Raw genomic sequence first — 27,500 nt, forward strand, 5'->3', positions numbered from 1 at the left:
CCCTCTGTCCTCTCTGTCCTGTGTGTCCTCTCTGTCTTCTATCCCCTGTCCCTCTGTCCTCTGCCCCCCCCGTGTCCTGTGTGTCTTCTGTCCCCTCTCTCCTCTCTGTCCTGTGTCCAGTGTGTCCTCTGTGTCCTCTGTGTCCAGTGTGTCCTCTGTGTCCTGTGTGTCCTCTGTGTCCTCTGTGTCCAGTGTGTCCTCTGTGTCCTCTGTGTCCTGTGTGTCCTCTGTGTCCTGTGTGTCCTCTGTGTCCTCTGTGTCCTGTGTGTCCTCTGTGTCCTCTGTGTCCTGTGTGTCCTCTGTGTCCTGTGTGTCCTCTGTGTCCTCTGTGTCCTGTGTGTCCTCTGTGTCCTCTGTGTCCAGTGTGTCCTCTGTGTCCTGTGTGTCCTCTGTGTCCTCTGTGTCCAGTGTGTCCTCTGTGTCCTGTGTCCAGTGTGTCCTCTGTGTCCTGTGTGTCCTCTGTGTCCTCTGTGTCCAGTGTGTCCTCTGTCCCCTCTCTCCCCTGTGTCCTCTGTGTCCAGTGTGTCCTCTGTGTCCTCTGTGTCCAGTGTGTCCTCTGTGTCCTCTGTGTCCAGTGTGTCCTCTGCGCACACACTCAGAGGACAGTGGGCTGAGAATTGAGAAACCTGAGAATTTTCCCTGAGGTGAGAGCAGACTGTCCCTCGCCTTAAATACAGAGACAGAGACACACACTCACACACAGGACACAGGACACAGGACACACAGAGGACACAGAGGACACAGAGGACACACAGAGACACAGAGGAGCCCCGTGTTTATCTGGACTTACCCGAGCTCACCTGGACCCGTCTGGACCTTCTGTGGACGCGGTGAGTCAAACTTTTGTCTTAAACTTGGTTCTTTGGTGAATCAGGAGACACTGGGATCGTCTCAGAACGTGTCTCCATGAAGACGCACTAACGTCTCCGTCTCTGGTCTAACGTCTCCGTCTCCTCTTCACAAACGAACCTGTTTTTGACGAGGAAACATTCGATCAGAGTTAAAGGTCACAGGAGGAAACTTGACATTTTCAAATGACCAAATGATTCTAAAAACAAAAACTAAACGAATAACAAATAACAAAACTAAACTTACTGTGTTTGTTTTGGGGGGGAAAAAGCTTAAAAAATAAATAAATAAATAAAAAAAATGCAATTTAGGACACTGAACGTACCAATACAAGCAATTTTATTCTATTTTTCATTTTTAATTTAATTTATATTTTATTGACTTTAGTTTTAATTAATGATCTATATTTTTTTATTCATTTCTCAATTTTAATTAATCTATCTATATTTTGAATTTTAAAAAATGATTCTATTAATGTTTATTTTTATTTTCTGTATTGTTTTTTTTTTATTTGATTAATCAATTTATCAATCTCTATATAAAATTTATTATAATTTTTTATTATTTATCATTTTAATTTTATTTTAATATTTTATTTATGATGTATTATTTTATTATTTATTTTATATTCTATTCTTTTTTCTAACTTAATCTATATTTACATAATTTTAAGTTTTTATTACTTTTTATTTGTATTGTATTTATTATTTCATTTATTTTTTTCTATTTTAATTAATTAGTCTATCTTTCTCTATCTTTTTTATTATTTTTATTTATTTTCTATTTTTATTTTTATTATTTCTTATTTATATTGCATCTTTTAAATAATTCTTATTATTTTTTTTATTTTAATTAATGAATCTATCTTTATATATGTATATATATATATATTTATTTATTTATTTGTTTTTATTATTGTGGGGTTTTTTTTTTGTTTTTTTTCCGTATCTTTCCGTGCGCTGGTGTTTGAGTTCAGCGTCGGCGTGGGGAATGACCCTGAGAGCGTGACACATTTGAGGTCGGTGGGAAAGACGACGTCAGTTATTTTTAATCCTGCAGCAGCAGAAGTGAAACCTCCTCAGCCACTCGTGGAAATTCTGACACAAATCAAAGCTCCAAAAGTGTCGTAACAAATGAGGAGAGTTTTCTCTTTAAATTTACTTTTTTATTTTTGTGGTGGAAAAGGGAACGAGACGTGACTCATTATTCCACGTTTTATATTTCGTCACGTTCAGGATTTCAGCATTTGTTGAATATTATTTTTGTTTTTATAGTTTTTATCAGTATTTTTTTTTTATTATTCTTTTTTATTTAGCTACAAATAAAAATACTCTGATCCAGTAATGTCAGAAATACAAAAAAATACTAAGAAATACAAAGAACTACTATGAAATAATTATGAAATAATATGAAATTTAAAAGTAATATGAAATAATATGAAGTATTAAGAAATACTATGACTCACTAATGTCAGAAATACTAATAAATACTAATAAATAATATATGAAAATCCAATAAATAATAAATAATATAAATACTAATAAATAATAATGAAATATAAATATTAAGAAATACTATGACTACTAATGTCAAAATACTAATAAATACTAATAAATAATATGAAATTATATAAAATACTAATAAATAATATGAAATAATATGAAATACTAATAAATACTATGAAATACTAAGAAATACTATAAAATTCTATGACCCACTAATGTCAGATGCCCTCCCATGTTTCACTTGTTTCATTCTTCGTGTGTTTGTACAGATGAAGCTGCTGTGGCTGTTGTTGTCTGTGACCTCGTGCGTCAGTGGGATGCCCCACCTGCCCGTCGCTCCTGCCGCTCCTGCCGCCCCTGCCGCCCCTGCCGCTCCTGCCGCTCCTGCCGCCTGCCGCTCCTGCCTGCCGCTCCGCTGCCGCCTGCCTGCCGCCTGCCTCTGCCTCTGCCTGTGGAAGGTGAGTCGTCAGCTGGATCTGAGAATATTTACAAAGGAAGAATTGAAAGATTATAAACCACAGAACGTGTAAAACATCTGTCTCCTCTGTCTCTCTGTCTCCTCTGTCTCTGTCTCTGTCTCTGTCTCTGTCTCTGTCTCTGTCTCTGTCTCTGTCTCTGTCTCTGTCTCTGTCTCTGTCTCTGTCTCTGTCTCTGTCTCTGTCTCTGTCTCTGTCTCTGTCTCTGTGTCTCTGTCTCTGTCTCTGTGTCTCTGTCTCTGTCTCTGTCTCTGTCTCTGTCTCTGTGTCTCTGTCTCTGTCTCTGTCTCTGTCTCTGTGTCTCTGTCTCTGTCTCTGTCTCTGTCTCTGTCTCTGTCTCTGTCTCTGTCCTCTGTCTCTGTGTCTCTGTCTCTGTCTCTGTCTCTGTCTCTGTCTCTGTCTCTGTCTCTGTCTCTGTCTCTGTCTCTGTCTCGTGGGTCTGGTCGGCGGTCGGCGGTCGGTGCAGACGGGTGTCTGGTCGTGTCTCCGGAGGTGGAGTTGTTCCGTGTGGAGGGGGAGCCCGTCATTCTGTCCTTTCCGTTCCTCCACAGCGTCCTTAAAGCCCGAGGCATGTCTGTGTCTGGAGCCTCTGTCCTCGTCGCCAAGACCGACTGCGCCGTCGACTCCGCCACCGCCAGCCCCGCCCCCAACAGCCCTGCAACCAATGACGCCAACAGCCCCGCCCCCGAGTACACCGACAGCCCCGCCCACATCACGACCTCTAGCCCCGCCCACGGCGCCGAGGGGCGTGTCCTGCAGCGGGGGCCGCAGCTGTGGCTCCTCCCCGCTCACGAGTCGGACTCGGGGTCGTACACCTGCACGTACAGGTGAGACCCTGTCGACAGGTTTAGATGTTCCAGGTTTGTTGATGGAGGAGTTTATGTCATAAAAACACTAAAGCAGAGCTGGTGTCGTCAAGACGTCACCGATACGACACAAACCTCGACACACTGAGTCTAAAACATGTCTGTGACACTAAAAGTCTTTGTTAAATCATTTCTTCATATGAAACACAAAGGTTTAAACCGTCAAAACAGTGAAAATGTCAAATGTGTCGCATAAAAGAGTTTCCTTCCTCTGAACAAACAACAAAACTGGAGCTGGAACTAAATCATTGAGTAAAATAAACCAAAAAACTCCTCTTGGTGAAATATCGATACAGTAGAACACGATATCGATACTGTATCATCACATTAAACCAGACGATATATTGATATTTAGATATTTTTGCACACTCCTGCACTAAAGTCACTCTCTCGACCGGAAAAACACGACACTCACCGACCGCAGAGGCGTCCAGAACCAACGAGCCGAATTTATCTCCTGTTGGTTCACGGAGTCAAAGACGAGACGCCAAAGTCTGAACACAGCAACAGAAGGAATCTGAATAATAATATATGTCTGTGTGTGTGTCTGTGTGTGTGTTGTGTGTGTCTGTGTGTGTGTGTGTGTGTGTGTGTGTCGTCTCTGTGTGTGTGTGTCTCTGTGTGTCTCTGTGTGTGTGTCGTCTCTGTGTGTGTGTGTGTGTGTGTGTGTGTGTGTGTGTGTGTGTGTGTGCGTCTCTGTGTGTGTGTGTCTCTGTGTGTCTCTGTGTGTCTCTGTGTGTGTGTGTCTCTGTGTGTGTGTGCTCTGTGTGTGTGTGTGTGTGTGTGTGTGTGTGTCTCTGTGTGTGTGTGTCTCTGTGTGTCTCTGTGTGTGTTCTCTGTGTGTGTGTGTGTGTGTAGGACAGAGAGCGTGTGTGTGCGCGGTCGTGTGTCTCTGCAGGTTTACTCGTCTCCGCTCGTGCACTTGGATAAACTGTGGTACAGGATCAGCGTCTCCGAGGGGGAAACTGTGTCCTTCAGGTGTCCAGGCCTGAGCAGCTTCAACCGCTCGGAGACACACGTCCACTGGGACAAGGTGGGACGCGTCTCTCACTCTGTCCCCTGTGTGTCTCTGTTTCTTACTCTTCATTTTATTTACAGAGAATCAAAAAACCTCTTCAAAATACTTTTACTTTTTACTCTTGAAGTACATTTTTAAACTTTAATACTTTTACTTAAGTAGATTTGTCTGGAATGTTCCACAGTACGGCATTAATCTTCCTCTGCAGGTGTCCGGAGCCCGGGGCCCCTTCGTGTCGTCCGGGGGCCGTCTGCAGATCTCGGCGGTGCACAGGGACCACGGGGGCCTGTACCGCTGCCGCGCCACCGTCACGCTGACGGAGCGACAGTACGGAGTGAGCGCCGCCGTCCTGCTCGCCGTACGAGGTCAGACACCCCCCGACCTGAGGCTTTAAACACCCCGACCTGAGGCTTTAAACACCCCCGACCTGAGGCTTTAAACACCCCGACCTGACCTGAGGCTTTAAACACCCCCGACCTGAGGCTTTAAAACACCCTGACCTGAGGCTTTAAACACCCCGACCTGAGGCTTTAAACACCCTGAGGCTTTAAACCCCGACCTGAGGCTTTAAACACCCCGACCTGAGGCTTTAAACACCCCGACCTGAGCTTTAAACCCCGACCTGAGCTTTAAACCCCCGACCTGAGGCTTTAAACACCCGACCTGAGGCTTTAAACACCCCGACCTGAGGCTTTAAACACCCCCGACCTGAGGCTTTAAACACCCCGACCTGAGGCTTTAAACACCCCCGACCTGAGGCTTTAAACACCCCGACCTGAGGCTTTAAACACCCCGACCTGAGGCTTTAAACACCCTGACCTGAGGCTTTAAACACCCTGACCTGAGGCTTTAAACACCCCCGACCTGAGGCTTTAAACACCCCCGACCTGAGGCTTTAAACACCCTGACCTGAGGCTTTAAACACCCCCGACCTGAGGCTTTAAACACCCCGACCTGAGGCTTTAAACACCCCCGACCTGAGGCTTTAAACACCCCGACCTGAGGCTTTAAACTCCCCCGACCTGAGGCTTTAAAAACCCTCGACCTGAGGCTTTAAACACTCCCAACCTGAGGCTTTAAACACCCCCGACCTGAGGCTTTAAACACCCCCCGACCTGAGGCTTTAAACACCCCGACCTGAGGCTTTAAACACCCCGACCTGAGGCTTTAAAAACCCCGACCTGAGGCTTTAAACACCCCCTGAGGCTTTAAGAGCCAACGACCTGAGGCTTTAAACACCCCGACCTGAGGCTTTAAACACGACCTGAGGCTTTAAACTCCCCGACCTGAGGCTTTAAAACCCCCGACCTGAGGCTTTAAACTCCCCCGACCTGAGGCTTTAAACACCCCGACCTGAGGCTTTAAACACCCCAACCTGAGGCTTTAAACACCCCTGACCTGAGGCTTTAAAACACCCGACCTGAGGCTTTAAAACCCCCGACCTGAGGCTTTAAAAACCCCGACCTGAGGCTTTAAAACACCCTGACTGAGGCTTTTAAACACCCCGACCTGAGGCTTTAAACTCCCCAACCTGAGGCTTTAAACACCCCGACCTGAGGCTTTAAGAGCCAACGACCTGAGGCTTTAAAAGACCAACGACCTGAGGCTTTAAACTCCCCCGACCTGAGGCTTTAAGAGCCAACGACCTGAGGCCTTAAACTCCCCCGACCTGAGGCCTTAAACTCCCCGACCTGAGGCTTTAAACACCCCGACCTGAGGCTTTAAACACCCCAACCTGAGGCTTTAAATACCCCTGACCTGAGGCTTTAAACACCCATGACCTGAGGCTTTAAAGACCCCGACCTGAGGCTTTAAACACCCCCGACCTGAGGCTTTAAACTCCCCGACCTGAGGCTTTAAGGGTGCGGAGTAAACCTTAATTTCTCATGTTTATTTCCTGTTTTTGTTTGTTCAGAAAAACCTGGTGTCCTCCTGCCGGACCTCCCCGTGACCTCTGACCCCCCCGTGACCTCTGACCCTTGGCCGACCTCCACACAAATGTGTAAGTCCCTAGAATTACACTTAAAGTGTGTGTTCAGCAGTTGCCATGGAGACACAGTGCACACATTAGTGGACGGGCGAAAAAGTAGAAAATTGTTCCATAAGTCAAGACAAAAGTGATTTAAAGACTTGAAAACGTCCTCCTCATGACATCACAAGGTGGAACAGAGCGTCTGGAGCTTTGGAGATGAAGACAGACGAATAATAAAGATTTACTCAAACGTGTGAATGAAACAAACACGACTCCAGGTCGAATTTTGAGGAGGAAACAGAAATAGAACAAGATTTAAATCTCACAGGAGTCAGTTTAGTGTGACAGAACAAAGAGAGGCTGGTGACAGGGACCGACAGGGACCGACAGGTGACAGACAGGTGACCGACAGGTGACAGACAGGTGACCGACAGGTGACAGACAGGTGACAGACAGGTGACAGACAGGTGACAGGAGGGGGCGGGGCATCCTGGTCATATTTCAAACATGTCCTTGTGTTTGTTTTCAGCTCCAGACTGGGATCCTCCTATGATCGTGTCTCCAGCGGACGGGACGGTTTTTGAGGCGCCTCACGGTAAATCTACGAGAAAATAACTCACACACGTGTTCAGATTCAGGTTTATTTTTTGTCCCCAAAAATGTGACGTCGTTTCACAGGCCAATAATTTTGTCAGTTCTTGTTGAAATCAGCTCAAATTTTCACTGGAGGAATCTGGGTTTCCAAACTTGTTCTTCTTACGAACTCTTGGGTCTTCGAGAGTTTTTCACGACCTTCCTCTTGCTTCTCTTCTGATGTCGACGTTGGTTCCAGATTCTTCGTTTTTACATTTTTGGTTGAAAGTCCAAATTCGTTTTTCCATTTGTTGAAATTTTTCCAAATGGTGAGTTTGAGCAGCAGATTCAAGACACAAAATGATTCTGTTTGGGAGAAAACGACTCAACCTGAAAACACAACAAAAATAAAACATCTTCATCTGTTTCTGAACATTCTGTGAAAATTTGAGGTTATTTCAACAAGAACTGACAAAATGATTGACCTGTGAAATGTGTATGTTGTGGTTGTGAGTTTAAATCCTGTTTTTTCCCGTGTGCCGCTGTCGTAGGCTCGGCGGTGGAGCTCTTCTGCGTGGTGCTCGTGGACTGCGCGACGGCCGAGTCCACGGACGTGACGTGGCAGGTGAACGGCGAGTCGCTGGAGGCGTCGCACCTGAACGGGAGATTTCTGCTCGGCGCCAGGAGGTGAGGATACGAAACACTCCGGTCACGTTCGCCGCGAGAAGTTCGGAAACACGGCGATGACGACTTCCGGTAGAGTTACCGACATCGCTTTTTCGTTGTCGCTCACAGGAAGCTGATCGGAACTGTTGATCTGAACAGAATTTTTTAATTAAATTCGATAAATTCTAGATGAAGAAAACCAGGCCATTTTTCTGAGATTTTGTCAGAGTTCCTATCGCCGACAGAGTCCAAAGGAAGTCGTCATCCACATGTTTCCAAACATCTGCCGGTTTTGTGACGGAAGTGTGAACAAAGCCAATTCCAAACCTGTTTTTTTATTTATTGTGGTTTCAAAAAATGTAGAAAACAAAATTCAAATTCTTGCACATTTTGATGAAGCTCTGACGGTTTCGAAAACAAAACATGAGGACATGAAACAGGTTCTGTTCACGTTTACCTGAAGACGTTTTCACTTCTGGTGTAGTTACCGACATCGCATCTTCGGCGTCAGGAAGCTGATCAAAACTGTCGATCTGATGAACATAACAGAACGCTACAATCACAACAGTTTTTTTTAATTTTTTTATTAAATTTAACAAATTCTAGATGAAGAAACCTGGGACATTTTCTCAGTTTTCCAATATTTTGTCAGAGTTCCTATCGCCGACAGAGCCCAAAGGAAGTTGTTTCCAAACATCTTCCAGTTTTGTGACGGAAGCTTGACTAGGGCCAATTCCGAACCTTTTTTTTTTTTAATTTATTGTGGTTTCAAAAAAACGTAGAAAACAAAATTCAGATTCTTCTTCACATTTTGAAAAAGCTCTAACTGTTTTAAACACGTAACAGTGCACAGATTTAAAGATGCACTGTGTAACTTTTCTGATCCACATTGGCATTAAACTCATTTACGTCCGTGGAGAACACAAATGCATAACCGCGGGACAGGTGTGTTTAATGCCGCGCTCTGGAACATTCTGACGGCGTGTGTGTGTTTGTTCCAGGGTGGGCGGGGCTTCGGGGCGCTGTCAGGTGGAGCTCCCCCTCGTCGTCATGGAGATGAGAGAGAGGGACGCGGAGGCGGAGCTAAAGTGCGTCGCCCAAAACCGGCGCGGACGACAGGAAGTGGGCGTGAGTCTGCGGCCCGAGGGTGAGTCACTAAAGCCCCACTGCGGAACATTTCTGCTCCTCAGACCAAGACCCAGACTTTTAAAGACCGAGACTTTTAAAGACCAAGACTTTTAAAGACCCAGACTTTAAAGACCCAGACTTTTAAAGACCGAGACTTTTAAAGACCCAGACTTTTAAAGAATGAGACTTTTAAAGATCAAGACTTTTAAAGGCCGAGACTTTTAAAGACCCAGACTTTTAAACACCGAGACTTTTAAAGACCGAGACTTTTAAAGACCGAGACTTTTAAAGACCGAGACTTTTAAAGATCCGAGACTTTTAAAGACCGAGACTTTTAAAGATCAAGACTTTTAAAGATCAAGACTTTTAAAGATCAAGACTTTTAAAGACCCAGACTTTTAAAGACCCAGACTTTTAAAGACCGAGACTTTTAAAGATCAAGACTTTTAAAGACCCAGACTTTTAAAGACCCAGACTTTTAAAGACCCAGACTTTTAAAGAAACTGACCGAGACTGAGACTTTTAAAGACTGAGACTTTTAAAGACTGAGACTGAGACTTTTAAAGACCGAGACTTTTAAAGACCAAGACTTTTAAAGACCGAGACTTTTAAAGACCGAGACTTTTAAAGACCGAGACTTTTAAAGACCGAGACTTTTAAAGACCGAGACTTTTAAAGACCGAGACTTTTAAAGACCGAGACTTTTAAAGACCGAGACTTTTAAAGACCCAGACTTTTAAAGACCCAGACTTTTAAAGACCGAGACTCTTAAAGACCCAGACTTTTAAAGACCCAGACTTTTAAAGACCGAGACAAGACCAAGACTTTTAAAGACCAAAACTTTTAAAGACCGAGACCGAGACAGGACCGTTTTTTGAGAAGAGAACATCGTATCGAACCTTTAAAAATCGACTCACAAAAACAAAACAGATAAATTGTGAACAGGTTTTGTCCAGACTTGTGTAAAACTGGCTGCTCTCCCTCACACAGACGCGACTCACACCTGGCTGCTGGTGACAGGGGCGGCCCTGCTCTGTCTCCTGTCCGTGGTCTTCGTGTTCCTCTGGGTCCTGTTCAGACCCTCGCGGAACCGGACCAAACGGGACTACACCCTGACGAGCCGGCAGGACAGCACCTTCTCCGACCTCGGCTGAAAGAACCAAGAAAAACGAGGAAAAACCGAGACGGAATCTGAGTTTTAAAAGTGGAATTGTGTTTTATTTTTATTTTATTTTTATTATTTTTTTATCATGTGTTTGGTTTTTTTGTTTTTTATTTAAATTGTTGTATTTGACTTTGGGTTTTAAAACAGAACTTCAGACAGACCAGGGCCTACAGTTAGCATTCTGATGTCATGAAACCTGGACTAAACCTGGACTAAACCAGGACTAAACCAGGACTAAACCAGGACTAAACCTGGACTAAACCTAAACCAGGACTAAACCAGGACTAAACCTGGACTAAACCTGGACTAAACCAGGACTAAACCAGGACTAAACCTGGATTAAACTAAATCTAAGATGGACTAAATTTGAAGTAAACTTAAATCTGGACTTCACCAAAATCTCTCAGGTCTAAACCAGAACTAAACCAGGTCTAAACCAAGTCTAAACCAGGTCTAAACCAGGTCTAAACCAGGACTAAACCAGGTCTAAACCAGGTCTAAACCAAGTCTTAACCAGGTCTAAACCAGGACTAAACCAGGACTAAACCAGGACTAAACCAAGTCTTAACCAGGACTAAACCAAGTCTTAACCAGGTCTAAACCAGGACTAAACCAGGACTAAACTAGGTCTAAACCAGGTCTAAACCAGGTCTAAACCAGGACTAAACCAGAACTAAACCAAGTCTTAACCAGGTCTAAACCAGGACTAAACCAGGACTAAACCAAGTCTTAACCAGGACCAAACCAAGTCTTAACCAGGTCTAAACCAGGACTAAACCAGGACTAAACTAGGTCTAAACCAGGACTAAACCAAGTCTTAACCAGGACTAAACTAGGTCTAAACCAGGACTAAACCAGGACTAAACCAGGTCTAAACCAGGACTAAACCAGGACTAAACCAGGAAAACCAGGACTAAACCAGGACTATTTCAGGACTGAATCAGGTTTTATTTTACCATATTGAAATCGTCTTGTTTCTTTTATTGTTTTGAAAAAGTTTCACGTCGTTTTCAGATTTTTTTCTTTTGACTTTTTGTGGCTCTGAGTCTCGCCTCCCTCTGCTGAGTCACTCCCCCTTCAGAGCGCCACCCTCCAACGAAACTACTGCAAATGAAATCGGGTTTTTTTTTTTTTTTCAGGTTTTGAGTTGAGTTTTTGTGTGGTGTTTTTGTGCGTTTGCCTCTGACCTCTGGAATGTCCCGCAGTGTGGCATTAAACTCACCTGGTCTTTGTCTGGAGTGGGGTCGCCTCTCCGCAGATCTGACCTGTAAAGGCTGTTTTTTCTGATCTGTTCTAATGTCGTTTCCTCCTAATGTGAAATAATCAAATTTAAACCGATAAATAATAATAATAATAAATGTGAAAAATGAAAAGAAAAATAAAAAAGAAGAAAAGACAAGATTTTTTTTTTTTTTCAGAACTTTATTAACTCATAATTAAATAAAAATAATTTCTAAATATCAGATAAAGAGCTGAGTAAACCAGAACTAAACCAGAACTAAACCAGAACTAAACCAGAACTAAACCAGACTAAACCAGAACTAAACCAGAACTAAACCAGAACTAAACCAGGACTAAACCAGGACTAAACCAGGACTAAACCAGAACTAAACCAGGACTAAACCAGGAACTAAACCAGGACTAAACCAGGACTAAACCAGAACTAAACCAGAACTAAACCAGAACTAAACCAGGACTAAACCAGAACTAAACCAGACTAAACCAGAACTAAACCAGGACTAAACCAGGAACTTAAACCAGGACTAAATCCTGCTGTGTGGACGTGTTTCTTCGTTCTTCTATCAATAATATTTTTAATTTGGTTCAGTAAAGTTTGGACTTTTTATTTTCTTTTATCAGATAAAACTTCTTATGTGAAGATTTCCTCGTCTTTGTTTCTCTACAGCAAATCAAGTAATCCAAAGTAATCAGATTACATTACTCACTTTAAGTAATTTAATGGATTCTGTTACAAACTACATTTTGGGGTGTGTAATCTGTAATCTGTAGGGGATTACATTTTAAAAGTAAACTTCCCAACTCTGCCTGTGACACTGGAGACACGACGACGTCAACCGCAGCGAGCGTCTCTGTGTTTACACAAGTTGAACAAACATGGACGCAGCATCGAGCACCTGGAGATTTTAAAGTTCCTCTCGTACCGGAGCCACAACATGAACAACTGACTTGTTTTAAGGAGGAGATTGAGAAGGAGAAGGAGCAGGTTTTTGGTGGTGGTGTTTTGTGGTGAGTGGAGATGTGCTTCACTTCAGTCACATGGATCATGAACAGTTTTCTCTACTTCAGTGCAGAATAGTGACGTTTGTGTCTTGTTGATGACGTGTAGGTGGATGAATGTGACCTGACTGTTCACACTCAAGTCACATGTTAAAGATCAGATATGGATCAGTTTCAGGAGCACAGATCCAAGTGTCCTGGTCACATGTGAAAACATCACATCTGTGTGGTTCAGACATTAAAAGATCAGATACAGAAACATAGAGACAAAAAATCAGATTTGGGAAACTTCAGGTGCAGACTGAACGCAGCTTTAGTCAAAATGTCTTTATAGTTTCTTTAAATTCTAATCAAAATCCCACGTTTCATTGGTTGTGTTTTTGTAAAAATATTTTTGTTCTGATTCTGTTTCTGTGTAACACACGAGTCTCAGTCTGGGTTTATACGACGACGTCTGAACAGAAGAAACAAAAGTGTCGTCGCGTCTTCACTTTTTCTTCTCTGTTCAGTCGAGTTTTTTCAGGAGGAAAACTGCTGCAGACGACGACACAAAAGCTTCAAGTTCGTCTTTGTTCACACAGAAGTTTTGTCTCCACACATTTTCATCAGATCCTCCTTCCACAAACCAGATCCAGATCCATCTGACTCGACTGAGACTCGACTGAGACTCGGCTGAGACGACCTGGTGCGTCCAGAGTCTGACAGAGGTGATTCTAGATCCTTCTCTGTCACTCAGTGTCTCTGTAGATTCTCTAAACATATTTTAAAAGTCTCAAACCTCTGTGACCCGAGTCAATCGACATTATTTGTAAATCAAAAAAATAAAGGTGGATTTTTTTCATTATTAAACATTGATGAGGAGATTTTATTGTTGTGTGTCTCTGAACATTTAGTTTTACTCAAGTTTTAAACCGTGAGAAACACTGAAGCAGCAATAAAAGGATCCATAAATATCCTGAAGAGCTTTGACCTTTGCTCTTTTTGGACAAACAAGCTGCATTTCTCAACTTTATCAGCAGGAAACTGGCTCAGAGCAGAAGATCCACTGACTCTCTGGCGCCCTCATGTGTCAGAAGTGAATATCACACATCTACACGCGGATCAGGACCGAAAAAAAAAGAATCTCTTGCGGCAGACCTGAGTCTGAGTCTTTGTGAAACTCTGGTCTCGAGGATCTGTGACACTGACCAGGAGAGAAACTACAAAAGTCTCAGTGACATCAGAGCGTCAGTCGAGAAGCTCCAGAAGCTCCAGAAGCCTCCAGAACCTCCAGAACCTCCAGAACCTCCAGAAGAACCTCCAGAAGCTCTCCAGAAGCTCCAGAAGCTCCAGAAGCTCCAGAAGCTCCAGAACCTCCAGAACCTCCAGACCCTCCAGAACCTCCAGAAGCTCCAGAAGCTCCAGAAGCTCCTCACAGACAGAACCTCTGCAGAACTTCAACTGTGACCTGATCCACAGACCTGAGGCCTCCACACACAATCACACTCATGGAGATAATAAGGCAGCATGGTGGCTGAGTGTCTAGCACTCATGCCTCACAGCAAGAAGGTTCTGGTCCTTTCTGTGTGGAGTTTGCATGTTTCTCCCCGTGTCTGGATGGTTTCCCTCATCCATCCATCTTCTTCCACTTATCCAGGGTCAGATCTCGGGGGCATCAGTCTAAGCAGAGACTCCCAGACTTCCTTCACCCCAGACACTTCCTCCAGCTCCTCCAGTGGGACCTGAGGTGTTCCCAGTCCAGTCCAGAGACATGGTCCCTCCAGTGTGTCCTGGGTCTCCTCCTCCTGGTGGGACATGAACACCTCCTGAGGGACACGTCCAGGAGACGTCAGAACAGACGTCCTCCCCTCAGACGCTCCTCTCCACGTGGAGGAGCAGCGGCTCTACTCCGAGCTCCTCCATCAACCCAAAACCTGCTCCAGGTCCAGAACAGTTGATGGTCAAGATCAGTTAAAAACAATCAATTCAATCATTGTGTCCTTAGGCAAGACACTTCACACACATTGAACACACATGAAAGTGGTGTGTGTGTGTGTGTGTGTGTGTGTGTGTGTGTGTGTGTGTGTGTGAGTGTGTGTGTGTGTGTGTGTGAGTGTGTGTGTGTGTGTGTGTGTGTGTGTGAGTGTGTGTGTGTGTGTGTGTGTGTGTGTGTGTGTGTGTGTGTGTGTGAGTGTGTGTGTGTGTGTGTGTGTGTGTGTGTGTGTGTGTGTGTGTGTGTGTGTGTGTGTGTGTGTCTGTGTGTCTTTGGGGACAGAAAATGTCTGTGAAAATTGTTATATAAATAAAGATTTACTTAATAAAACAGTTTAATGCTCAGAAAAACGTATGAAAAGTGTCAGTTTTATGTCCACAAACGACAGTCAGAAGTTTTAGAAAACCACACTTTTTCCAGTTTTTTTTACTGTTGAACAAAACTTATTCTGAACACAGTCGTGGTTTGTTCTTTTTACAACACAAATCAAATATTGTTGAGAAAGTTCTTCCCGAGTCTGTGGCAGAAGTTTCCATAAATGTGTGACACTTGTCGGTTGCTTCACTCTTCAGTCTTCAGTCTGGACTGTGCAGGTTTTCAAACTTTACCGTCTTGTTCTTTTTTCCTGTGGTGGTTTTGGCAGAACTTGGACTTGGGTTTTGTTCTTTTAGCTTTTTTTTTAAACCTGTGTCTGTTCAGTTTTTTCCTTTGAATCGTTTCGATTGGATTTGCACGACTTGAGCTGCAATAAATAAGTGGAAAAATCAGGGTGTTTTAAAACGTTTGACGGCTCGTGTCGTGTCTGTTCCAGTTTATTTTGCCTTTTCAGTCTCTCAAATGTGAATTACAAGTTTAAATGTTGTTCTGCAGACAGAGTTTTGGTTTCAAAGCGTAAAATCCAAATGAGAATTTTAATTTGTGTTAGAAAAGTCACAAAAAGACTTTATTAGTGCAGGAAATGTTCTGTGTTTGCAAAAGGGATAAAAATGAATCTGCTGCAAAAACACAGTTGTTATAAATGATTGACACATGAGACTCTAAGAACATCAACTCAAATAATCCACCTCAGACTTTTATTTTAGAAAATGTTGCAGTTTTTGTGTTTTTACGTCTAAAAAATTGTGACTTTTGCTCATAAAATGGCCCTACCTGAAAATATTCACAGAAGTTGGATGATTTGGACAGAAAACAACTAAACAAAAGATTTCAGTCATTGAAAGTAAAAAAAAGTGTTAATTTTTATTTTATAGCACTTTTATAAAGCAGGAACTGTTTGTTGTTGTTGTTTTTTTGCCCCAAAATCAGTGTTGTTATAAATGTTTGACACGTGTGAGACTCTAAGAACATCAACTCAAATAATCCACTTCTGACAGAACATTTTGTAGTTTTTGTGTTTTTACATGTAAAAAATTGTGACTTTTGCACCTAAAATGTCCCATAAATAAAAATATTCATGAAAGTTTGTTGATTTCTTGATGTTTGGACCAAATAAAAGCAGACAAAAGATTTAAGCTGTTGAAAGTATTTAAAAAAAAAAAGTTAATTCAGTTCTATTTTCATTCGTTCATTTCATTTCATTCATTATATTCAGTTTTATTTTATTGCACTTTTATGTAGCCTGAACCGTTTGTGTCACAAACGTATGAGTGTGACTAAAAAAATAAATAAAAAATCATGAAAATTTAGATTTGAGTCGTTGAATGTATTAAAAAAAAAAAAAGTTAATTGAGTTTTATTTTATTGCACTTTTATAAATTATGTTTGTGTCACGACGGGACTTTTGTTTTAGAAAGTTTTGCATTTTTTGTGTTTTTACATTTAAACTTTTTTTTTACTTTTGCCCCTAAAATGTCCCGTATAATCTAAAAATATTGTTTTAAAAGTTTGATAATGTCTTGATGTGTTTGGACCAAATAAAAGTAAACAAAGGATCTGAGCTGATTGAAAGTATTAAAAAAAAAAGATTGAGTTTGATTTTATTTCACTTTTATGCAGCTGGATCCGTTTGTGTCACGAGGGAAACGAGTGGGACGAAAAATCTGGAGTTTTAAATCTTTGTAAACCGTGATGTTGTGTTCACCGTGTGTCCACCAGGGGGCGCCGTGTGTCCGAGTCTCTGTGTCTCTGGTGTCAGTTGTTCCCAGTGTTGGGAAGTTTACTTTTAAAATGTAATCCCCTACAGATTACAGATTACACACACCAAAATGTAGTTTGTAACAGAATCCATTAAATTACTTAAAGTGAGTAATGTAATCTGATTACTTTGGATTACTTGATTTGCTGTAGAGAAACAAAGACGAGGAAATCTTCACATAAGAAGTTTTGTCTGATAAAAGAAAATAAAAAGTCCAAACTTTACTGAACCAAATTAAAAATATTATTGATAAAAGACGAAGAAACACGTCCACACAGCAGGATTTAGAACTGGTTTAGTCCTGGTTTAAACCTGGTTTATCCCGAAATGTAAAAACAGTAAAATCCCTCTGTTTAATCCATTTATTTCAACAAAGTAACTGTAATCCAATTACCACTCACTGAAACAGTAACTGTAACTGAATACAGTTACTCATCATTTGTACTCTGATTACATAACTCCGGTACATGTAATCTATTACTCCACAACACTGTTTGTTCCTCAGACTCAGAGTTTTCTTGTGTTTTTGTGTTTTTGTGTTTGTTGAGTTCGGATCTTGTCTGGACCGGTTCTGTTCGGTTCTGTTCGGTTCTGTTGCTGCGTAACTCCGGATCATGACGCAAAAACGACTTCATCAAACCGCGGACATGTCCACACACGCGCCACACGCACGCGCCTCACACACACACACGCACGCTCCACGCACGCGCTCCATATTCACGCGCGATGAAGAAGAAGAAGAGGAGGAGGAGCGCGTGTCCCGGCTCCTGTGGCTCCTGTGGCTCCTGTGGCTCTCCTCCCTCCTCCTCTCCCACGGGTCTCCTCCTCCTCCTCCCCCCCCCCCCGGGCTCTTGCTCAACCCCGAGGACACGCACGCGCACACACGCACGCGCACATGCCCCACGCCCCGCAGCGGCTTCGCAACAGCCCCGCGCGTCAGGAAGTTACGCCACGGGCCGAGAACGCGCCGCGGAGGAAGTGTCACGAGCGCGATCCCACGGACACAACGAGCCGCGAAGGAGCCGCGAAGGAGCCGTCAAAGAGCCGTGAAGGAGCCCCTGAAAGAGTCGTAAAGGAGCCGCGATGCTCTCCGGGACCACACAGGTGTGACCACGTGACCGACCGTGGAGAGCTGCACGAGGACAGGTGAGTGCGCGCGACGTGCGCTTCAGTCGGACGTAAATTCTCACGTTTTGTTTTTGAGCCGCGATTTAAACAAAAACTGAGATTTGAGCCAATTTAAACAAAAACTGACCCGGACTAAACCAGGACTAAACCAGGACTAAACCAGAACTATTTGTGAAGTAGCAGGTTTTATCTAGAGAGTACGTGTGTGTGTGTGTGTGTGTGTGTGTGTGTGTGTGTGTGTGTGTGTGTGTGTGTGTGTATGTGTGTGTGTGTGTGTGTGTGTGTGTGTGTGTGTGTGTGTGTGTGTGTGTGTGTGTGTGTGTGTGTGTGTGTGTGTGTGTGTGTGTGTGTGTGTGTGTGTGTGTGTGTGTGTGTGTGTGTGTGTGTGTGTGTGTGTGTGTGTGTGTGTGTGTGTGTGTGTGTGTGTGTGTGTGTGTGTTGTGTGTTGTGTGTGTGTGTGTGTGTGTGTGTGTGTGTGTGTGTGTGTGTGTGTGTGTGTGTGTGTGTGTGTGTGTGTGTGTGTCTGTGTGTGTGTGTGTGTGTGTGTGTGTGTGTGTGTGTGTGTGTGTGTGTGTGTGTGTGTCTGTGTGTGTGTGTGTGTTGTGTGTGTGTCTGTGTGTGTGTGTGTGTGTGTGTGTGTGTGTGTGTGTGTATGTGTGTGTGTGTGTGTGTGTGTGTGTGTGTGTGTGTGTGTGTGTGTGTGTATGTGTGTGTGTGTGTGTGTGTGTCTGTGTGTGTGTGTGTGTGTGTGTGTGTGTGTGTGTGTGTGTGTGTGTGTGTGTCTGTGTGTGTGTGTGTGTGTGTGTGTGTGTGTAACTACTCTGTATATAATAAAATAATATTAATAATCACACACTCACACACACACAGACACACACACACACACACACACACACACACACACACACACACACACACACACACACACACACACACACACACACACACACACACACACACACACACACACACACACACACACACACACACACACACACACACACACACACAAACACAGAGTTTATTTCTAAAACAAATAATTTAGAAAATAAAACACAAAGTATTTCAGAAACACTAAACACAAGAATGTACAAAGACGAGAGCAACAAAACAACATCAGACGTTCAAACAAACTGTGGAGCTCCTCAGAGCTTCAGGTTTCAGCCTCACACCAGAGTCCAGATCCAGAGTCAAAACATCAACACTGTGGGAGTGAATCTCAGAGTTTTTTATTTTAGACATTTTCACGTGTTTCATTGTGATTTTACTTCAGAGGATAAAAGGTCGACACTTCCACTTACAGAGAGATTCAAGAGAGTCCAGGTTGAACTCATCTACACACCTTTTATTTACACCAGGAGAGTTAAACTCATTTTGTTCCGGGGTCTTGTCCAACCAACTTTGATCCAAAGTGTCCGGATCAGAAAACTCATGTCATATAAACCCCAAAAATAACAAGAAGTTCAAATATTTGTGCAGAGAAACACAAATCTATTACAGAAATCTTTTTTAAATTGATGAACTCTTTCTTTTACAAAATATAATATTATGAACAACCTGAAACTTGAAGAAAAATACAATTTCAACACAAAGTTTGAACATGAACTTGTCTGTAAACAGGAATAAGTCCATTTTTGTTGTAAAATCCTGCACTCGGCTCCACTTTTCTCATGTTGGACATTTTTCTGATGAGGGTGTCACGGTCAACAGTCAAAACGATCGTCCTTTAAGAGCGTTTGGAAAGAGACAAGTCTTCATTTGTGCTGCTCTGGTGGGAGGGGCCACGTACAGAGACGCTGGAGACGCTGCTGTGATAAACACCACACAAAATTAACAAGATTTTAATAGAAAATATCATTCAAATATTTGAGTAGAAAATCAGCCGAGGGCCAGATTAAAGGTCTTGGAGGGCCGGATCTGGCCCCCGGGCCGTATGTTTGACACCTGTGATTTACAACATCTGTGTGTGTGTATGTGTGTGTGTGTGTGTGTGATTGTGTGTGTGTGTGTTTGTGTGTAAATGTTCCAGTAGTTTTTTGTTGTTTTTGGTTTGGTTTGTGCGGCTCGTGTGCAGATGTGGAGCAGATGTGGAGCAGATGTGGAGCAGATGTTCTTGGAGCTGCTGCTGAGGCCTTCACCACGTCTTTACTGATTCTGCTGTCTGTCCATCCATCTATCCATCCATCCATCTATCTATTTATCTATCCATCCATCTATCTGTCCATCCATCCATCTGTCCATCTATCTGTCTGTCTATACTTCTTCCTTTCTCTCTATTTATTTATTTATCTGTCTATTTATTTATCTATTTATTTATTTATCTATTTATTTATTTATTTATTTATCTGTCTATTTATTTTTTATCTATTTATTTTAGTTATGTTTATTTATTATTTATTTATCTATCTATCTATTTATTTATTTATTTGTCTATTTATTTATTTATCTGTCTATTTATTTATCTGTTTATTTATTTATCTATCTATTTATTTATTTATCTGTCTATTTATTTTTTTATCTATTTATTTTATTTATGTTTATTTATTATTTATTTATCTGTGTATTTATTTATTTATCTGTCTATCTATTTATTTATCTATTTATTTATCTGTCTATTTATTATTTATTTATTTATCTGTCTATTTATTTATCTGTTTATTTATTTATTTATCTGTCTATTTATTTTTTTATCTATTTATTTTATTTATTTATTTATGTTTATTTATTATTTATTTATCTGTCTATTTATTTATCTATTTATTTATTTATCTGTCTATTTTTTTTTTTTTATCTATTTATTTTATTTATTTATTATTTATTTATCTGTCTATTTATCTTTCTTTCTTTCTATCTAAACATGTTCTCCAGGACTAAACCAGGTCTAAACCAGATCTAAACCAGGTCTAAACCAGATCTAAACCAGGTCTAAACCAGATCTAAACCAGATCTAAACCAGATCTAAACCAGATCTAAACCAGATCTAAACCAGGTCTAAACCAGATCTAAACCAGGTCTAATGAACTTTTCTTCACTGTGTAACTTTTCGTCTGTTTTGTTTCTATGGAGACGTGGTCGTTCTGTCTGGAATGTTCCACAGTGTGACTTTAAACAGCCGCACGCCTCTCCACAGATCTGACCCGCGACTGCGTCTGGTTCGGTCTCCGTGGAGATAAAGAGGTTTTAAAGCTGCACTGTGGAACATTCCAGATGAATCAGTGACGTGTTTCTGTGATGATGTTTCTCCTCAGACGCGGAAACATCAGGAGACTTTTTCTTTTTCAAGTTTTTTTCTGTTTAGGAGAAGTTTTGTCAGTGAAAGTCTGGACCTGGTCCTGGTTCTGGTCCTGGTCCTGGTCTGGTCCTGGTCTGGTCCTGGTCCTGGTTCTGGTTCTGGTCCTGGTCTGGTCTGGTCCTGGTTCTGGTCCTGTTCTGGTTTTTGGATCAGGAAAACTCTTTCTCTTTTTTTCTCTCACTTCTTTTCTCCTCTCTCCTTACTCTCTCTCTCTTCTCTCTTCTCTTCTTTCTCTCCTCTGTTTCTCCTCTTTTCTCTCCTCTTTCTCTCTCTCTCCTCCCTCCTCTTTCTCTTCTCTCTTTCTCACCTCTTTCTCCTTCACTCTCTCTCTTCTCTCTCTCTCCTCACTCTCTCCTCTCTTTCTCTCCACTCTCTTCACTCTTTCTCTCTCTCCTTTCTTTCTCTTCTCTCTCTCCTCTCTCTCTGTCCTCTGTTTCTTCTCTTTCTCTCCTCCCTCCTCTCTCTTTCTTCTCTCTCTCCTCTCCTTTCTGTCCTTTCTTTCTCTCCTCTCTTCCCTCCTCACTCTCTTCTCTCACTCCTCTCCTCTGCTCTCTCTCCTGCGTCTCTTCTCTCTCTCTCTCTCCTTTCTCCTCTCTTTCTCTCCTCTTTCTTCTCGGTTCTCTCTCCCCTCTCTTTCTCCTTTCTTTCTCTTCTCTCTCTCTCCTTTCTCCTCTCTCTCCCCTGTCTCTCTTCTTCCTGCTCTCTTCTCTTTCCTTTCTTTCTCCTCTCTCTCTCTCCTCGTTTTCTCCTCTCCTCCCTTTCTCCTCTGTTTCTCCTCTTTCTCTCCTCTTCTCTCTTTTCTCTCGTCTTTCTCTCCTCCCTCCCCCCTCTCTCTCTCTCTCCTCTCCTTTCTGTCCTTTCTTTCTCTCCTCTGTTTCTCTTCTCTTTCTCTCCTCCCTCCTCTCTTCTGTCTTTCTCCTCTCTCTCTCCCCCTCTCTCTATCCTCTGTTTCTCTCCTCTCTCATCTCTCTCTCTCCTCTCTCTCTCCTCTTCTTCACCTCCGTCTCATCTCCTGTTCTTCTTGTCGTCTGTCTGAAGTGACTCATCCATTGTTTCTCTGGACTCTTCCTGTTTTCTTTTTTCACTTTTTACCGTCACAGGATTTTCATCTTTTATTCTCCGGGTTTTTATTTTTAGACTCGGAGCCTCAAGTCTTTCCTCTCGTCTTTCCTCTCGTCTTTCCTCTCCTCTTTCCTCTCCTTCATCTTTTCCTCTCGTCTATTTTCTCTCCAAGTGAAAAACACAAAAACCTCAGAAATCCCCGATGAGAAAGAGAGAGAGAACGGAGAGAGAGAAAGAGAGAGAAAGGAGAGAGAGAGAGAGAAGAGAGAGGGAGAAAGAGAGAGAGAGAGGGAGAGAGAGGAAGGAGAGAGAGAGAAGGAGAGAAAGGGAGAGAGAGAGAGAAAGGGAGAGGGAGAAAGAGAGAGAGAGGAAGGGAGAGAGAGGAAAGAGAGAGAGAGAAGGGAGGGAGAGAGAGAGAGACAGAAGGGAGAGAGAAAAAGAAGGGAGAGAGAGAGAGAAAGGGAGAGAGAGAGGGAGAGCGAGAGAAAGGGAGAGGGAGAGAGAGAAGGGAGAGAGAGGAGAGGGAGAGAAAGGAGGGAGAGAGAGAGAGAAAGAAAGGGGGAGAGAGAAGGGAAAGAGAGAGAAAGGGAGAAAGAAGAGAGAGAGGGAAAGGGAGAAAGAGAGAAGGGAGAGAGAGGGAGAGCGAGAGAAGGGAGAGAGAGAGAGAAAGAAGAGAGAGAGGGAAAGGGAGAGAGAGAGAGAAAAGGAGAAAGAGAGAAGGGAGAGAGAGAGAGAAAGAAGAGAGAGAGAGAAAAGGAGAAAGAGAGGAGGGAGAGAGAGAGAGAAAGAAGAGAGAGAGAGAAGGGAGAGAGAGACTTTAAGATTTAGAGATTTTTGGAGGTGATTCTTCTGGTGACTGATCATTTCTGAATGAGTTTCTGTATTTTTCTGACGTGTAAATGTGTTTTTTTGAGGAAACGGTGATGAGTTTGGGATTCTGCCCGAACTCTGAGCAAATCTCACATTTTTTTACATTTTTTTCCACTTTTTCGTCGCTGAGTCAGAAGAAAAACTCTTGAGTCTGGGCAGCGTCACAATAATCACACCAAACCAGATCCAAAAAAAAAATGGGCCCATGTGAAAAACTGTCGATTGTGAAGTTTTATTTCTTTATTGAACAGGGACGGTGCAGATTCATGAACATCTCCAACATCACAGTGTAAATATGACAGATTAGAGCAAAACTGCTCATTTCCATCTGTCGTCCCTCGGCAGGAAACACCACAAATTTAAACAAAGCAAAAACAAGTAACAAATCTAAACTAAAAGTGCCCACAAGTCTGGTTTTTCTTTAGCCGCTCTTTTAAGTTGGACTTGAAGGTGGCAAGAGTTGGAGTTTCTCTTATTGACAGTGACAGATTGTTCCAAAATGTTGTTCCTCTGACTAAAGCTGCGTTCAGATGCACCTGAAGTTCATAAATCTGATTTTTTTGTCTCTATGTTCCTGTATTTGATCTTTTAATGTCTGAACCACACAGATCTGATTTTTTCAAACATGACCCAGGACACTTAGGCTACGTTCAGTCTGCAGGTTTAACGCTCAATTCCGATTTTTTTTGTGAAATCTGATTTTTTTTCGAGGTCGTTCACATTTCCAGTTAAATGTGACTTGTATGTGACTCCAGTGTGAACATTAAACGGTCCAAAAGTGTCCCACATGTGACACTGGAGACACGACGACGTCAACCGCAGCGAGCGTCTCTGTGTTTACACAAGTTGTCCAAATATGGTCGTGAGCATTGAGCACCTGGAGATTTTACAGTTCCAGTTTCCGCCTGCTTCAGCGCAGAATAGTGACGTTTGTCGCTTGTTGATGACGTGTAGGTGGATGGATGCACTTTGGCCGTTCAGACTGAAGTCACATGTCAAAAGATCAGATATGTATCGGATTCAGGAGCACAGATCCAAGTGGTCCTGGGTCACATTTGAAAAATTCGGATCTGTGTGGTTCAGACTGACATTAAAAGATCGGATACAGGAACATAGAAGCCAAAAAATGGGATTTGGGTCACTTCAGGTGCAGACTGAACGCAGCCTTGGATCTGTGCTCCTGAAACTGATCCATATCTGATCTTTAACATGTGACTTGAGTGTGAACAGTCAGGTCACATTCATCCACCTACACGTCATCAACAAGACACAAACGTCACTATTCTGCACTGAAGTAGAGAAAACTGTTCATGATCCATGTGACTGAAGTGAAGCACATCTCCACTCACCACAAAACACCACCACCAAAAACCTGCTCCTTCTCCTTCTCAATCTCCTCCTTAAAACAAGTCAGTTGTTCATGTTGTGGCTCCGGTACGAGAGGAACTTTAAAATCTCCAGGTGCTCGATGCTGCGTCCATGTTTGTTCAACTTGTGTAAACACAGAGACGCTCGCTGCGGTTGACGTCGTCGTGTCTCCAGTGTCACATGTGGGACACTTTTGGACCGTTTAATGTTCACACTGGAGTCACATACAAGTCACATTTAACTGGAAATGTGAACGACCTCGAAAAAACATCAGATTTCACAAAAAAATCAGAATTGAACATTAAGCCCTGCAGTCTGAACGTGGCCTTAGACACACATTGTGTGAGTGTGTGAGTCTGTGTGGACGTCACAGTCTTTACTTTAATTAAATCCTGTAATGGAGGAGGGACAAGTCCATGCAAAACTTTATAGACAAAACATCCCTATTTAAAACCAATAAAATGATTAAAATGAAGTAGATTATACTTGTCTAAAATAGTGCGGTGGTGAAATGAGAATGGTTTCTTGTCCAATATTTTTATGGCTTTTTAAAAAGTGATTCGATGGGTTTGAGTTTTGTTCCAGCAGCGAGTGACCGTGTGGTTCTGCGAGTCTCTATATGAGACACAATCATGGAGTAAAAACATTCGTGTAAAGTCATAAAAGATCTGACTTGTCTAAAATTCACTATGTTAAAATGAACAGTTTTTGTTTGGCGCTTCACGTGTTTCTTAAAGTTTGTATAGAGGATTTTTTAAAGAGAAATACAGCGACCGTCCTTGTGCTCGTTCAGAATCACTGTTGAAGTTTCCTGTCTAGAGGTAATTTATCGACCGACGCGTCAGTTTTTAGACCCTTCGTCTGTTTCATTCGCACCATCGCTGGAATGAATCTCCAAGAATCACCTCAGTTTGTCTTCGCTCCTTTTCCTCTTCTCTTCTTCTTTCAGCGACCTCAAAAACGGACTTTCTTTTGCGGCGAACTGGTCGTGGATTCTCGTCCGCCGTCGCGACAAACTTTGTGCGAAATGCGAGGAAGCGACAGTTTGAAAAAGCCTCTAAGAACCGCTGCATAAACCACATAATCCCCGCGCGCCGACGACTCAGTTACACTAGGGAGTTTGATTGACAACCTAACAGCCAATAGAAAATGAGGGAGCCTCGTTTTCTATTGGCTGATGTTTATCTGTCCTCAACACGTCCACAGTTGATAGATTTTCATTATTTTTTTTTTGGTCATTATAATTACAAAGCTGCTGCGTCTCTGTAATGGTATTTTAAACTTTCATTGACAATTTGAAAAAAAATAAAAAATAAAATAAAATCCTCCATACAACCTTTAAAAGTCAATGTCGGGTCCAGCGTCAGTCCCAGGGATTTAAACTCTTTGACGAGGCTGAGTTCCACCTCGTCCACAAACACACTGGACGCTGTAGGTCAGTAGTTTTTTTGCTGAACATCATGCAGACAGTTTTCTTTATGTTGAGTTGCAAGCATGAATTCTTGACCCACTTTTGGACATGAGTCATGGCTGATGTGAACTTTTCTGAAGCTTCTTGTACAGTTTTGGCCTGTGTAAAAATCACAGCGTCGCCAGCACAAAGCTGGACACTGATCATTGATGTATAAACTGAATATAATAGGTCCTAAAATGCTACCTTGGGGGACCCCTGTTGGACAGTGAAGGTCCTGGTCCTGGTCTTGGTGTTGGTGTTGGTCTTGGTCTTGGTCTTGGTCTTGGCTCTGGTGCAGACGGAGGGTGAAGCTGGTGCAGAGTTTCAGGTCTGGTCTTGGTCCTGGTCTTGGTGTTGGTGTTGGTCTTGGTCCTGGTCTTGGTCTTGGTCCTGGTGCAGACGAAGGGTGAGGCTGGTGCAGAGTTTCAGGTCTGGTCTTGGTCCTGGTCTTGGTCTTGGTCTTGGTCTTGGTCTTGGTCTTGCCTGGTCTTGGTCTTGGTCTGGTCTTGGTCTTGGTCCTGGTCTTGGTCCTGGTCTTGGTCCTGGTCTTGGTCCTGGTCCTGGTCTTGGTCTTGGTCTTGGTCTTGGTCCTGGTCTTGGTCTTGGTCCTGGTCCTGGTCTTGGTCTTGGTCTTGGTCTGGTCTTGGTCTGGTCCTGGTCTTGGTCTTGGTCTGGTCTTGGTCTTGGTCCTGGTCTTGGTCTCGGTCTTGGTCTTGGTCTTTGTCCTGGTCTCGGTCTTGGTCCTGGTGCAGACGGAGGGTGAAGCTGGTGCAGAGTTTCAGGTCTGGTCTTGGTCCTGGTCTTGGTCTTGGTCTCTGGTCTTGGTCTTGGTCTTGGTCTTGGTCCTGGTCTTGGTCTTGGTCTTGGTCTTGGTCTGGTCTTGGTCCTGGTCTTGGTCTCTGGTCCTGGTCTTGGTCCTGGTCTTGGTCCTGGTCTGGTCTTGGTCTTGGTCTTGGTCCTGGTCTTGGTCTTGGTCTTGGTCTGGTCCTGGTCTTGGTCTGGTCGGTCCTGGTCTTGGTCTTGGTCTTGGTCTTGGTCTTCTTGGTCTTGGTCTTGGTCTCCTGGTCTCGGTCTTGGTCCTGGTGCAGACGGAGGGTGAAGCTGGTGCAGAGTTTCAGGTCTGGTCTTGGTCCTGGTCTTGGTCTTGGTCTCGGTCTTGGTCTTGGTCCTGGTCTTGGTCCTGGTCTTGGTCTTGGTCTTGGTCCTGGTCTTGGTCTTGGTCTGGTCCTGGTCTGGTCTTGGTCTTGGTCTGGTCTGGTCTTGGTCTTGGTCTGGTCTTGGTCTTGGTCTTGGTCTTGGTCCTTGGTCTTGGTCTTGGTCTTGGTCTCGGTCTCGGTCTTGGTCTTGGTCCTGGTCTTGGTCTTGGTCTTGGTCTGGTCTTGGTCTTGGTCTCGGTCTTGGTCCTGGTCTGGTCTTGGTCCTGGTCTTGGTCTTGTCCTGGTCTTGGTCTTGGTCTTGGTCTTGGTCTGGTCTGGTCTTGGTCCTGGTGCAGACGGAGGGTGAAGCTGGTGCAGAGTTTCAGGTCTGGTCTTGGTCCTGGTCTTGGTCTTGGTCTCGGTCTTGGTCTTGGTCCTGGTCTCGGTCCTGGTCTTGGTCTTGGTCTTGGTCCTGGTCTTGGTCTTGGTCCTGGTCCTGGTCCTGGTCTTGGTCTTGGTCTTGGTCCTGGTCTTGGTCTGGTCTCGGTCTTGGTCCTGGTCTCGGTCTTGGTCTTGGTCTTGGTCTTGGTCTTGGTCTTGGTCCTGGTCTTGGTCTCGGTCTCGGTCTT

At 43.2% G+C, this 27,500-nt stretch overlaps 3 protein-coding genes across 3 annotated transcripts in view; 2 read left to right on the plus strand and 1 right to left on the minus strand.

Moving 5' to 3' along the window:
• Positions 1 to 11,617, plus strand: part of LOC110169109 (interleukin-1 receptor type 2) — a 15,222-nt gene extending 3,605 nt beyond the window's left edge. The window contains exons 2-10 of the mRNA XM_055150615.1: positions 2,624 to 2,812; positions 3,297 to 3,657; positions 4,555 to 4,729; positions 4,923 to 5,079; positions 6,630 to 6,716; positions 7,216 to 7,281; positions 7,811 to 7,946; positions 8,927 to 9,072; positions 10,044 to 11,617. Of these exons, the coding sequence (XP_055006590.1) occupies positions 2,624 to 2,812; positions 3,297 to 3,657; positions 4,555 to 4,729; positions 4,923 to 5,079; positions 6,630 to 6,716; positions 7,216 to 7,281; positions 7,811 to 7,946; positions 8,927 to 9,072; positions 10,044 to 10,207 (1,481 nt within the window). The 3' untranslated portion in view covers positions 10,208 to 11,617. The remainder of the gene's footprint in view (positions 1 to 2,623; positions 2,813 to 3,296; positions 3,658 to 4,554; positions 4,730 to 4,922; positions 5,080 to 6,629; positions 6,717 to 7,215; positions 7,282 to 7,810; positions 7,947 to 8,926; positions 9,073 to 10,043) is intronic.
• A 5,847-nt stretch (positions 11,618 to 17,464) lies between these two features.
• The window catches only part of LOC110169110 (uncharacterized), a 70,668-nt gene continuing 60,632 nt past the window's right edge, over positions 17,465 to 27,500 (plus strand). Inside the window, exon 1 of the mRNA XM_055150631.1 lies at positions 17,465 to 17,708. The gene's annotated coding sequence lies outside the window, so the exon portion shown is untranslated. The remainder of the gene's footprint in view (positions 17,709 to 27,500) is intronic.
• LOC129407934 (latent-transforming growth factor beta-binding protein 4-like) lies at positions 26,232 to 26,590 on the minus strand (the record flags this gene model as incomplete). The annotated part of the gene is made up of 2 exons (XM_055150630.1): positions 26,232 to 26,282; positions 26,549 to 26,590. Coding segments are annotated over 2 exons (93 nt in total), but the record flags the coding sequence as incomplete, so codon positions are not given.

This window comes from Boleophthalmus pectinirostris, unplaced genomic scaffold (assembly GCF_026225935.1).
Source record: "Boleophthalmus pectinirostris isolate CB_2022bp ecotype Guang Dong unplaced genomic scaffold, ASM2622593v1 HiC_scaffold_1, whole genome shotgun sequence".
Taxonomy (NCBI): Eukaryota; Metazoa; Chordata; class Actinopteri; order Gobiiformes; family Gobiidae; genus Boleophthalmus; species Boleophthalmus pectinirostris.